The 14,259-nt window shown below is 37.9% G+C and overlaps 1 protein-coding gene across 16 annotated transcripts in view; it reads left to right on the top strand.

The window, feature by feature from the left end:
- Positions 1 to 13,372, top strand: part of grip1 (glutamate receptor interacting protein 1) — a 221,767-nt gene extending 208,395 nt beyond the window's left edge. For 5 of the 16 annotated variants that reach the window (XM_089126641.1, XM_089126635.1, XM_089126630.1 and 2 more), the window contains 8 exons: positions 235 to 429; positions 4,537 to 4,705; positions 6,439 to 6,477; positions 6,767 to 6,878; positions 7,039 to 7,083; positions 10,148 to 10,378; positions 10,466 to 10,612; positions 10,713 to 13,372. In XM_089126641.1, the coding sequence (XP_088982767.1) occupies positions 235 to 429; positions 4,537 to 4,705; positions 6,439 to 6,477; positions 6,767 to 6,878; positions 7,039 to 7,083; positions 10,148 to 10,378; positions 10,466 to 10,612; positions 10,713 to 10,976 (1,202 nt within the window). In that variant the 3' untranslated portion in view covers positions 10,977 to 13,372. The remainder of the gene's footprint in view (positions 1 to 234; positions 430 to 4,536; positions 4,706 to 6,438; positions 6,478 to 6,766; positions 6,879 to 7,038; positions 7,084 to 10,147; positions 10,379 to 10,465; positions 10,613 to 10,712) is intronic. The other 11 variants (XM_089126637.1, XM_089126631.1, XM_089126640.1 and 8 more) reach the window with 7 other exon arrangements.
- Positions 13,373 to 14,259: the final 887 nt, after the last annotated feature.

Genomic DNA, 14,259 nt, shown 5'->3' with positions numbered 1-14,259 from the left:
ATAAAGCTACCTAGCTGTGAGTCATTAATAAAGCCTAAGGTCTAAATAGTTTTGTCTCCATCTATCATATGTAGACTGACAGTAGACAAAGTAAAGTTCCTTTTCCAAGAGTAAAAGTTCAAATGAGCGCTGATTTGTGAGCCTAATATCCAGAAAGGTTCTGGATCTCTCTGGTCTATTGACTGTGATCCGAGGGCTCAGACAATCATCGTCTTTCTATCATTCTTTCTATAGTGCCAAGCCCGAAGCAGCCCTCGGTTACGGGTCGCATGAATGATCTGAGCGATATGGAGGACGAGGGTCAGGGTGGGCAGAAATCTGTCAAACTCTCAGACATCTATTCCACCACCATCCCCAGTGTGGACAGCGCAGTGGAGTCCTGGGACGGTTCTGCCATTGACGCCACCTTCAGCACCCAGGGTAAATTATGTGTGTGACTTTTTCTAATTATTAAATCTTTTTTGTACTTTTCACAAAATGCAATTAGCATTTCTACCTTTCAGCTTTCAGATAAGTTTTAGTGCAGTAAATAAGTTCCAGTGCCCTCTGGGCAAAATATAATTGGAGCGACATTATTTCAGCAAAGCGACATGAACTGTCCTATTTGTTGACATTTTCAAACAAAATGACAAATTTACTTTTGTAAATTGCTTTTGCTATTTAGAGGTTACCAGCAGGCATTTCAGATTCTAATCGCAAACGAGAGCACGGCATTTGTTTGAAAGGTTTCCGAAACGTGTTGTTACCTTCCACTTCTGTAAGGTCTAAACTTTTCTTTGACCCAACACTTTATTGATTTATATATTTATGTATATTTTTGTTTTCCTTTTATCTGTGTTGTTTTATACATGTTAATCTATATTGTGCAATTTAATAATTTTATATAAATTATTTATATAACTTTATGTATTTTATATGATGATTAAGTTAGGGTACTTTATTTGTGATTGACGTTGTTCATGTAAAAAAAAAAGTTTCCGAAATGGTCCTTCACAACTAATCATCAACTTTGGTTTCCAGTGAATAAGTTAGCATAGAAATGATTCCAGTGGCCTCCAGCTCCAGGGCAACATTTGAAAGAAGATTTTACTCAAAAATTTACATTTTAGCATCATTTCCTCCTCCTCATGTCATTCCATGTTGTTTTTTTCTTCTTCTTCTTCCATAAATCACACAGGAAAGGTTAAGCAAAATCGAAAGCTCCGAAAAACTAGCCATAGTACTTCAGTCTCATTGGCTCTTGCATATATTCAAATGGGCCACATAATGTCAATTTGATATTTGCAAATGTGAATGAGATTTAAGATCATATGACTTTTGAAGACTAGGAATATACCGGAAAAGCTGTGTGGATCACTTTAATAGTTCTTTTTAAATGTTATGTTATGTGTTATGTAATATGTTATGTTATGTTATGTTATGTTATGTTATGTCTTTTTTGACCTGTAATGGGTTCATCACGGTGTTCTCGCACATTAGCTACAGCGCCAAGTTGCATTCTGGGGGATTGGTTGAGTCTCCGCTGGTCTAATCTAGGTTTAATTGAGTTTTCCATTCTCTTTGGACCAGCAGATATGTATTTACTAATATGTATTAATTATTTCAAGTAATCAGCATTGGGATATGTGTTTTGTATTAGGCCAGCTGGTGGTATAGTGCCGGGGCTAATATGGAAAAATTTATTATTTTATTAAGTGGAAAATGAGTCCTAATGAGCGCTGGGATACACATGGCCTTTTGGATAACTCGCCAGTAATGGGTTTGAATTGCAGTCAGCTCTCCTGACACTAAGGCCTCCTGGTCAAAACTAATCACAATCATCGCTTGCACCGAGAATGCCAAGTAGGCATCGCACATTTCAATGTTTAATTCAGAGAAATGGTTTCTATTCATAAATGAATAATACATGAATGGGCATTACTCCCACGCACATGTATATAAGTGAAAATAGTTGCTGAAATAACAATGTTAATGGTCCACAAGGTTTAAGAAGACCATCTTAGTCTAGTATTTGTTGTCGAGTCATAGCCAATACAGTTTTGAATAGTCTTTAATACCATGAGATTTTGGGCAAATGAAAAAATGAGTGTCCAAATATAGCTACGGTAAACTATAATAAACTGTAAGTTGATGAAAACGTAATATGATGAAATAAATGTGAATTACTATTTTTTTTTAAGTACAATCAACTTACATTAAAATTACTTTAAAAATGTATTTACTTGTTTTGATGAGTTAAAGCAAATGTTAAGAGTTAAGCAAAAACGTGTTGTCATAACTGTTATATTCTTAGATATCATATACATTTTTTAGTGTACTTTTGGAAATGCGAATATAGTTAAAAATATAATCTGATTCTAAATAAATCACCATCTGTCAGTCAGCGAAACTTTTTTTCCTAATTCCCATTAACTTCTGAATGTCATCAGTCATTTTTTTATTTATAGAGAATTTATAGAATTTTTATATATAATTTATTATGAATTCATTTCATTGCTGCTGACATACACCTCTTCAAAACCACCTTTCATCTCATGTTATTTTCCATGTCCATCGCTCTGATGGGGTGGAAAGACACTTTCCGCTCATGTTAACAGGTTCATATGGTTGCTCTCCTCCCCTCAGGCATCACTACTCTCTTTCTCTCAGGGCTCAATACATAAATGAATCTCAGATGGTTGCAGAGATTGGGAAACCATTCACAGGGAGCAGTGATCTGCCCGTTAAATTATGGATGTTGTGGAAGGAGCATAAATTCAAGGTTGCTGGCAATCTATTGGCCCTTATAGGATTCAACTAGTAAACAGCTGTATCCAGAGATAAGGCAAAAGCTGACTCTGAACTTGATACCTGGGATGAAAAGTTAAAGAAATCATGTGTCTTGCGTCTAATAAGATTAATAGTCTACCTGCATGCAATATTCAATCTTGCAGAGTAAAACATTTCTGTTGGGCTAAGCAGAAAGATTTACCAGACACTATTTAGCAAGAATTTATGTTAAAAAGTTAATAATAATAATTGTATGTGTATATATAGATATTCACACACACACACAGATATACTGTACATATATGTAATATATTTTTCTAAAATATTATTTTAAATATTTTTTTTCTTTTCTTTTATCCCAGAATGCACTAAACGTAGTTTATGCATTACATTTTTCCATTCTACCTATTTTCTTTATTTGGCATATTTTGTACCCTTCCTACAGTATTTATTTTGGAGTATTGTTAATAAATCATTTCTATTAACTTTTGTACAATTAACAAAATTGATGGCAAATCCAGTTGAGAATTACTGGTATACTCTCTTGTTTTTTCAAGATAACCTATTTTTTAGTCTTATTTGTTGGGGCCTTTAAAAAGAAAGGCATAAAAATAACAATGCAATATTATAATATACATAACATGCTTTATAACAGTCATTATTTGTGACGTTTGGTGACCTCCTCTGCACTGTTTTCTTGTCTTTCTCATTAATTAGCACTGTGCACTTTTTCCTGACAGCTTCTATGCCATATTGGAAAATCAGTGGACCATTTTAACCCTGTTTCAAGACATCGCTGTTGGTTTTGTTTGTCTTTGTCTGCACAATGCGTATGAGCAACATCATTAGTATGCAGCTGCGCATGTGCAGTTATATTAATTCCAGCATGTCATCATTCAGCATTTCCAAAATTTCATTCCTTGAAAAGGAGACATAACTCTAAAATAGCTATCGAGAATCTTATTAAGGATTCCTCCACCTTCGCGAGCCCTGAGGGGTGAACAAATCACAAGCAGTTAATCCTTATTGAGTCGCTGGTGAATCTTAAAACCCTGAGGCTATGCAGCGCTTTGCGGTGGTCGCCGAGGGAGAATCAGACCGAAGCGTATAAAACACAATGGCGTGACTCCCTCCGGAGGGGAGTGTGTGTGAACACAGCAAGCATGTTGTTCTCCACTCTCCCTATAGTCCTCACCCTGCCCTCCAGCAGCCTTGAGCCAGATTAATGAGCGGAGCCTGGGAACCCGGGCATCCATGAGCTCCTGCGCCGGGTGGTGTGTGAGAGTGCAGAGTAATGCAGAAATGTACTCTTTCTTCTGGGAACCGTTTATTGCCTCTGCTTTTTTTTTTTTTTTTATCTCACTCTCATTTACAGTCAAATTGATTAATCAGCAGGGCAGGCTAATGTTTTGTTCGCAGGGTACAATAATATTTGCCAAATGCGAGTAACGTTGTGACCTCGTCAGTTGGCTAGCAGGAACATATGCATTTTGTCAAATAACTTTTATTTATTTATAGTAATTATACCATGTTGGTTATTTTTATTTCAATGCAATCGTTTTACATGAATTTAGCAAACTATCGCGTTTTTGTAGTATGTAGTATAATCATTTTTTTTTTTCAATGGAATTATTTATGTATTTTATCCAAAATGCTTTTTTTTTTTGTCAGGAAAAATTTATGGGTAGTACATTTTCTCAACGCACCTGCTATTGGCTAAAGTGGCAAAAAAAAGTTAATTTTGGATTGCTTGTGTGTTTGTTTCAGCTCCCACGGGTTTCCAGGCATCGGGCTACAGTTTCCACAGCCATGAGTGGAGGAATGCCAAGCCCAGCCGGGGCAGCCTCTCCCCGGTCAACAGCAGCCGGCAGAGGAACAATATCCTGCCAGACTTCGTACTCGGTGTGGATGAATGGGACAGGCCAAGCGCTAGCGGGTACGTCAACATACTGCCTGTAAACTATACTCAGTCGTTTACATTCACATTGCAGGATATATAACAAATCTTCACTTTGTAGAAATAGTTCACTGTGCTCACCCTCAAGTCGTTCCAAAAACATTTTTTCATGGAATATTTTTATTACCTTGACCTTTGTGTGTTCAAGAACTTCTTCAAAGATTCTTCTTTTCTGTAAGGGGAGAAACAAATCATACAGATTTGGAATAACATAAAAAAAAATGTGTGAAATATTAAGTATATATTAAGGCCGCCAGGTTTATTAGATGGTTAATGTTATGTCTTGAATTCATTGGATGCATTATATTATACATTAGCAAAGTACACACGGATTTTATACTACATTAGCAAAGTACACAAGACTTGAAATAGATTAATAATCCATAAAAGTTATCACCTTTTTATTACCCTAGAAATGAAGTACTGACGTGTCAATATCCAAGTTTAGAGCCAGACTGTACAGAAAGGTATTGTGTGAAGGCAACGCTTTGTTTTGTTGACTTGAAATGCATTAAATTCCAAAGACAATCTCAGTTGAGACCATCAGTACAATTTTTAAGAAGTGAACTGACTTTAATAGTCACATTAAGTGGGTTTTCTGTGTGAAATAGTCTTTGTTTCAACCTAAAATGTGACTCTCAGTCATAATATTAACTCAGCTGTGCGGTACATTTGCAGCACATTGTATTGTCAAAAATACTGCTACTGAAGCTTTGATCGATCGCTTTTGGGGTGATTCTACTTTATTCTTTGTTAGCTCGTGCTGTTGAATATTTGTAATTCAGATTCATTGTGCGGTAGATCAAAGACTTAAAGGGCCCCTGTGTGCAGTAATGAAGCCAGCGGCTCTTAGGAAGAAAAGAAGGCCTTTTTAAAGTATTTAGCTGACACTTGAGTTATGATCACCCTTTGAGGTTTTGTCTCAGGATTGTACAGTTTCCATTTAATGGTGACTGTGCGCTGCCTTAAAGTTGACATGAAAGTTGACCTCATTTACTTGGTTTCCTAATACTCATCCCGGGTCTTATTGTGCCAATTTTTCCACAATCCAGTTCAAAATCAGGGTTGTAGGAATGACCTGATGAATAACTTTAACTTTGGCATGACTTTCATCCAGTAATTATGATTGATTGGCTAAACAGCACACTATGGCTAAGCAAAAAAAAAATATATATATATACAATAATTATTTTTAAAATATGATATTACTAAACCTTTTGGGGAAATAATTATATATATTTAAACATATATATATTTTAGTAGTTTTTAGTTGTTTCACTCAAAAATATGTTGTATTATGGATGGGATAAAAATGGGTTGCGAATGCCATTTCATGTTTGTCAATTTTAGGAACTATAACAAATCATCTGGAAAACATGTCTATATGTCAAATACTCTAGCAATACAGAATAATAATAATAAAATGCTCTGAGAAGAAGAACCAACCTGTACTTTCATGCATTCAGTCTTTTCAAATATTGTCAGCATTCTGCTGTCTCTATTTACATCAAATCTGTTCCTTTCTCCACCACATTTTTCTTTGTCGTTTGAGAGTGGTGGTAAAATGCTTTTTAGACAAAGGCGCTCAAAATGTTATGTACAGGATGTAAAGGCTAAAACACAGCTGTTAAAAAGTGACAGACTAAGTGATCTGGTTTGACACTATACCCATGCCGTTTGTGTTATTGATTGAAGCTGATCTCCCATTACAGGGCATCTACGCTCCCCACCGGTTTAATCTCAGACAGCAGGTGAGGTTCAGTGCGGTGTGCCTGTTAACCTGCACTGCTTCCCCAAACCAATCCGGCCCTTTCACTTCATAACCCAAAGCCCCACAATCCACCAGGACATCACCGCCTATCACAGTGTGCCCGAACCGCACGGGGTGTGTCTGTATGTGTCTCTCTTCAAGAGCCCCACCATAGCCTGCACAGATCATTGGTCCTCCCCTGCGTTCATCACTGTTACACCTGCCTGCTCATTGGCCGCCGTAGTTTATACGTACTAGGTGGTTAAAACGTCCCATTGTGTTTCAAACAGGTTTACAGTGGGGCACGATGGGACGGAGCCAGACCAGGAAGAGAACTTCTGGTCCCAAGCGCTCGAAGACCTAGAGACGTGCGGCCAATCCGGGATCCTGCGAGAACTTGAGGTAGCTTGGGAAGAAAAATGCCGTCCGTTTTGTGTCCATTTCCCTCTCCCCACGTTCACCCGTTAGCTCTCTTTCCATTCATCAGCCCCTCTACACAATCTTTTTTCAGTAGCATGCAGTACCAACCCTTGTTTTGTGTAACAGCTCCTTCTTTTTCCAGGACAAGCCAGACAGGCTTCTGAATAAGAGAAACCTGGCCATCTTGGTACCCTTTTCTTTCCTTTGGGCTTCCTCTTTGCTTTGCACCCAAGTGATCTCGTCGTGCTAATGGGCTCAGTGTCTCTTGCTGGGGGCCTGCTTGAAGGGGAGGGGAAGGGGGAGGGGATTCGCAGACAACCACTAATGGCATCCACTTCAGATCCTGGGGGTGCATTCAAAATGCATTATGACGTGTTAAAGGTGTCGTTCACCCAGATTCTGTCTTTATTTAGTCACAAGTATGTTGTTCCAAATCATAAATCTTGTTTATGTTAGGGATAGGCACTGATTATTTTTGTAGCCAGATTTTTTTTTTAATCTATATAAATAAATAGTTGATTTTCATGTGAGTAACGCAAGTTAAAATATATGTTAAAATATCAAAACTGTTATTTCCAGGCCTGGAAAAAAAAATCTTGAACATTATTTAAATTATTTATTTATTTAAATCATAATGAATATATTCATTTTTCGCAGTTATGCTCATTGGCCAGAAATTGCTCTTGTAAGTGCAAAAATATAGAAAATTATTTAAAAAATCTGTATCCAGTCACTGCAAACATGGGTTATTTTATTATTTTAATGATCTGAGTATTTTTTTACCCATCTCATTTTCATTTGAATGATTTTGAAAATATTATAATTAACTGTTTAAATATTTCTATTTAGCTTTTAGTACTGATTATTTTATTTCATTTATTTGCCAAGGCAGCATTAAGTTAAGTTTAACTGTCACATCTAAAATGTATATTTTGTTCAGCTTTATTACTGAAATAAGGATGAATAGTTCGTTTTAGTTAACAATAACAACCCTGATTGAAATGATCATTACATCAACAGTAATTTTCTTCAAAAACCTGTTTTTCTTTTGAAAAAAAAAATGAATGGACGATATAATACTAACATGTTTTTTTGTAAAATAACGATTTAAAAAGCATTTGCACTCACTCTGAGCTCACAAGGACACCCATTTGAAAACTAGGTTGTCGTCATTAGACTAATGAACAAACTAGTCTATTTTAAGGCTATCACATTGCTGTTGTTTCACATGATGTTATTCAGAAAAACAAGTGTTGAAAATCTTTGCCTGTTAACAGCAAGGCCTACTGTGAAGAAAATGTTCTCTGACGGCACAGAGACACACTGATGTCGGTCTGAGCGTCTCATTGCAGTTATCTTCCCACCATAAAGCAGATCCTCATCTTGTGGGATGCATGACTCCAACGAGAACTGAATATTTCAATAAGAATCGAAATATTGCCACACTTGGCTCTGCCTAAAAGTACACGGCACAGCATCAACATGTATTCTCGCACACAACATGTTAAGTTGTAACAGTGACATTCAGGTGACAGATTTCATTAGTGCACATTTTTTGGAACAACATTAGGGTCTATAAATAATGGCAGAATTGTTATTCTCTGGTGAATTATCGCTTTAAATAATATAAAAGACAAAAAAATGGAAATATAACTTCTTGGAAAAGGGCTCTAGTCTGCTGTTAATTGCATTTTATTTTTTGTCAGTCACGGTAGATAATATCTGCTGTCATGTCACACAATGGTGCAATTGACATGCTTTGTGTCTAGCCTTGAAACGTTTCATGAAAGTAGATTGATTTTCTTTCCTTTGCTTTATCAGGTACCTCGAGTTAAACCCAGACCACACGTTGCCTTCAGCACAGAGAAGCTTTTAGCAGTCAAAGTTAGGGATCGCTTTGAAAGCTCTTCACTTTCCATCCCACTTGTCTGTGGAAACACGATAAAATCAAAAGCCTTTTACGCTGAATGTACCCTTTGGCCTCAATTGGATTCGATGAAAGTGTTTGCCTTTGGTTTGTGTCAGTAAAATGTACTATTGAGCTCGGAACGGCCCGAAAAACATTGTACGAAAAGTAGACGTTTTCATTTTTCACATGCTGAATTGACCAAATGTTATGCCAAGGTGCATGATTACATGTCTGATCACTGGTTTAATGATTTTTCACACTGCTTACCACAAATGCATCGGCTTAGAAGAGTTTTCTGTGTGGTCACCTGTCATTAATCTGGAATCTCCATTCCATGCAGTTTGAGTGAGATTCACACAAACTAGCAAATGACGGCGGATTGAAAGAACGAAGGCATGTGGGCTCATGCAAAGCATGATGGAAGAGCTGCAGCAAGGCTTTTGTTGTGAAAATATCAGTATTGTGTAGTAGTCTCCCCAGTAAAAGTCTGAACCAGGCTCTTTTTGAAGATCCTCTTCAAAGGACTCAAAGAAACATCTAAAAACTGCCCACCGTTCATTATGTTTAATCATTGCCATGGCTTGCCATGGTGGAAGTCAAAGCGGTTCAAACCGTCCCATTAGTGTGTAAAAATGCATGTTACTAAGAGTTTGTGTATCGTTGTCCATCGGCATTTTGCTTCTTGTAACACACTAAACAGGAAGTGTAACACAAACTGTTAATGAAATGCTTAGAATGTCACCCTTTGTACTGTAACGGTTACACTTAATTTCACTGACAATGTAATTTCCATACAGTACCGTTCAAAAGCATGGGAATTTGGAATATGGGTGTTTGAAAGAAGTCTCTTATCCTAACCGAGGCAGCATTCAGTTAATCAAAAACAGGAATATTGTGAAATATTACTGTAATTTAAAACAACTTTTCTATTTCAATATATTTTAAAATCTTATTTATTCCTGTGATCCAAACTGAATTTTCCACATCATTACTCCAGATTCTTCAGAAATCATTCTAATATGCTCTTGGAAATATTTCTTATTATTATCAATGTTGAAAACACCTGTGCTGCTTAATACTTTTGTGAAAATGTTACATTTGTTTTCAGGATTCTCTAATGAAAATGTAAATGTCTTAACTTTCACAATTTGATCAATTTAATGCATTCTCGCTGAATTTTCTAAAAAAAAAAAAGAAAAAAAAATCAGGGCTATCTGATCCCAAACTTTTGAACGGTAGTATATACTAAACTTTAGTTATAAAGTGTGTTTTGAGTGCATTTATCCGTATAACCTTCTCGTCACTTATATTTACCTCATGTTCCTCATGGTTTTCCTTGTAGGCTACCATCATGTCGGGCAGCTCTTTAAGTCTAAACCACGACCCTGCGCCCACACGAAGTCACCTTGGCCGTCAGGCCAGCTTTCAGGAACGTGGCAGCAACAAACCACAATACACACAGGCAAACCGCAGCAACACCCTGCCCACCGACGTCGGCAAAAAATCTTTCTCCATGAGGAGAATGAAGCAAGAGATCAAAGACATGTCACCTACCCCAGTTGAGCTACATAAGGTAGGAATACTGGTTTTTTGGTCATTTCTCGATTCCATTATCACTATACAGCAGGTTTAATGTGTGTAACTGCTCCCACATTCCCAGATGAGTCTGTTGAAGGACTCAGATCTTGAGGACTTTGGGTTTAGCGTGTCTGATGGGGTCCTGGAGAAGGGGGTTTACGTTAACAATATCCGTCCGGCTGGCCCTGCTGAAATCGGAGGCCTGAAGCCATACGACAGACTGCTACAGGTGAGCCACTGTGATGCAGTCCCGCTCAATTATGGGACACCAAGCACATTCGAAATTGTACCTCTAAATTAGATGACATTTTTCTTGCTTTGTGCCACAGATAAACCACGTCCGGACTAGAGACTTTGACTGCTGCTTAGTGGTTCCTCTCATAGCAGAGTCCGGGAACAAACTGGATCTAGTCATAAGCCGTAACCCGGTTTCCTCGCTGACCTCAGAACTGAATCCATTGGCCAATGACGAGGCTGTGAACTGGACTGACTCCGGAGACCCTCTCGAGCAGCCCAATGCAGGGCTGGAGCAGGGCCAGCACAACTCCACGCTAGCGGGACTAGAGGACAGAGACCCCAACAAGACCTTATAGTAGAACTCCTCCAAGGTGCCTGCAATGGAGCGCTCCTCCTCATGGTGCTAAAGCAAACCCTCCCCTCCCTAAACGGCTCCCTCTAGTGGAGGAAAACAAGGGGCTTGTTGTCCTTTAGCACACACCCAGTCCCTTTCCTAAGTGAGAGCATGAACCACCGTGACTGAGAGGTCCTTACCTGACACGCTGGGTGTGTTTTTACCCTGTGAAAAAGGCGGCGAAGACCACACTGACCTCTTGGAAAACCAAATTGTGAGGAAAAGAAAACCTAAAACAGTGCCATCCCTCATTTTTATTGCCAATAAACAAGAATAGTTTTAAGGACCACTCAAAAAAAAAAAAAAGAAGAAGCAAAAGATGCATAAAAGCAACACTGAGACTTTTACTTATGATATCGGACTGGCCACGTCCGTGTTTGTGGGAGTTCGAATGTCTGAGTGTGTGTGTGTGTGCGCGCGTGTCTCGAGACTTTATTTCTCAAGCCTCCACGAAGTCTGTCAAAGTCCCACATCCGAAACACAACCGAACCGTCGACCCTCCTATTTTTGTGATACTAAAACACAAGTGTGCGTATATAGTGTATGTCCGTGTATTTCCTTCTATCTGATGCCAAGGTCAGAGCTGATCCCTTTTCTTGCTCGACAAGAGAGGATAAAGCTGAGTGTAGGGGAAAAAAAATAATCAGCACAATGAATTCGGTAGCCATTTTTCAATTGTGACTGAATGTGGGTTATAGCCTAATGCATGAGACCTTTTAATAAACTATTTTGTAGAACTTCTGTCCAAAAAAACAAGAGCTTGGCTACATGAAAAACACCATGTTTTGGTTCTCTTTTCACCGCAAATATGAAATCCTATGTCACTCATAAGGAGAGGGTGGCACAAAGGCACCTTATCTTGAAATTGGATAGATGTCTATTTTTATGAATAGAGGCGGATGATTTATAAGGGATGTGTGTGATTTTGAGCGCTGGCTGGTTAGCATGAGGTCACTATCGACCATGTACCGGAGCAGATTGATGGCACGAAGAAGGTCATTCGGTTCGGAAACTCTTTGTACTTTGTTAGTTAAGACCGCCATAGGTCTGCGGTCTCCAGACTCTCAGCCCACTTTTTGAGGAAATCCATCATTGGCCCAAAGGATAGAACAGCTTATTTATTTCCGACATCAATCTCGTAAACGAAAACGACAGCCGTTCAAGTGGGTACTCGCATATTGTTTACTCCGCTGTCTGTGATAAATGAGAATATTACGACGAACAAATTCCTCTCATTCGCATAAATTTGCAGTACGCACTTATGACAAAAACACAAGCATGGGGTTGATGTCCATGAGAAAAAAAAAATCCTGAAAAGACTTTTGTATTCCTCCAACCATTGTTTAAATAGTTCGAAATCATTATGGTAATTTGTATATGGTACTGTTATGGTTTTATGTCTCATCTGACATTTTTTTCCAGACTGTGTAAGCCCAAAGGGTGCGCAATTCGTTTGTAAAGAGAAAAAAAAAAACTTCAAATCATGAATGGGTTTTTCCTACCTTATGTGGTAGACCACTAAACATCACATTTGTAGCTCTGTTAAGAGAAAAAAAAAAGACGTTAGTAAAGAAAAAAAAATGCCATGGGTAAGCTGCTAATGGCAATGAAGAGCCTCACCCACCTGTATGAAACTGTGCTTTTGATGAGTGATGTCACCCTCGTTTGTCAGTGCTCAAAGATCCTGTCTACTCACTATTTTCAAATGGCACATTGTGGTCCAACTACTGAACCGAAAAAAACCCCCATCGAGCCCACTTGATGGAGAACGTTTGCCGATGATGAAAAGGTGTCTTTATTTGTTATATTTCAGATAAACCTTCAGGTACGGGTTCATTCCCCAAACTCATGCACTGAGCAACTCACTGAGATGTTCCTCAAATGCATAAACGCTACATGTTGAATTATGGTTCTGAAGGCCTGATTCAAGAGTTAATTGTCACTTTCATTGCAACGCTTTCCTTGACCTTGACTTAAATTTGTCACAACGCTTCACTGTGTTACTGCAAATACACTGGTCAAGTGAAAAGAAGAAAAAAAACAACTCATTTTTGTGTTACATTTGTGGAAACGTTTAGTGAAGTCAAGCACTGCCAGTTAAAATAGTGGGTGTCCATTTTCAGTATACGATGAATTTGATTCAATGTCAGTTATGTTCCTGGAATATTGTATTTTTATTTCTAATGGACAGGTATTATGAGCTGTAAAGTATTTTTGTACAAATTTAATACTTTGTTAGCATGATGTTTATCGTCTATGTATAAATTTGGGGATTCCTACAGCTGTAATCCTTTGTATGGCCGACGAACAGAGAAACAATAAAACGACAAACCGAGTGGAGAGATGACACTGAAATGATCTCTTGATCTCATGTGATACTTGAGATAATACGGGTACTTTATACGCACACATTAACTGGCTGGAGCTGCACGATTATGGAGGAATTGAGTATCACAACTTTTGTTTTGTTTCAAACCGAGATCACAATTTCCAAAATAGAAGCTCTGGAAAAATGTGAATTACTGTTTTCTATTCTGAATTATTTTAAAAACTCAGTTTGAGTGAATGATTCAATGACTTGCTCATAAATACACTTACTCAATTAATGATTCAATGACAAATACATTTTAATGCTCTCATCTCAACTTTGTGGCAAAAGACATAATCGATATAATTATTTGAATCGTCTGTTACATGAAAAAAGGTGATTTGCTCAGTGTTTTTATACAAATTATATATCTGTTATCCCATTACTTCTGTGATAAAATGGTTATTTAACACAGAAATACTGGATCGATACAGAATACTGGAATGACACTGTGTAGTTTGTAAAGCCGTTTCATTCCTATTTATGACAACTTCTCTTTCTAGGTCAGAACGCAGATCTGAATGTTCGTTGTGATCATATTTGTCAAAGGTTTAATAGACAGAGCCAAATTGCAATCTTTTAACGATTAATCATGGAGCTGTAACTGCCTGCATCTGAAATCAGCCCTATATCCTAATTCACTATTCTCTCCACCAATTTAGTCCACTAAATAAGTGAATAAAAACTAAAAAGTGGGCCAGAAGTGCTTCTTACGGTAATCTAACACTGCGACACGACACAGAATGGTGTGGCAAACCATCAACGCGACGCATTCATCTTCAGTCACCTATGGAATGAAGCAGGTTGCACCCACATAGAAAAATGCTGCCCGCAAATGGTGCGCATGCACTGTTCCAAAAAACAAAACAAAAACGGA

Source organism: Pimephales promelas, chromosome 24 (genome assembly GCF_988280905.1).
Source record: "Pimephales promelas chromosome 24, fPimPro1.hap1.1, whole genome shotgun sequence".
Classification (NCBI taxonomy): domain Eukaryota; kingdom Metazoa; phylum Chordata; class Actinopteri; order Cypriniformes; family Leuciscidae; genus Pimephales; species Pimephales promelas.
The sequence above is the reverse complement of the archived record's forward strand: the minus strand, read 5'-3'. Positions and strand labels throughout refer to the sequence as shown.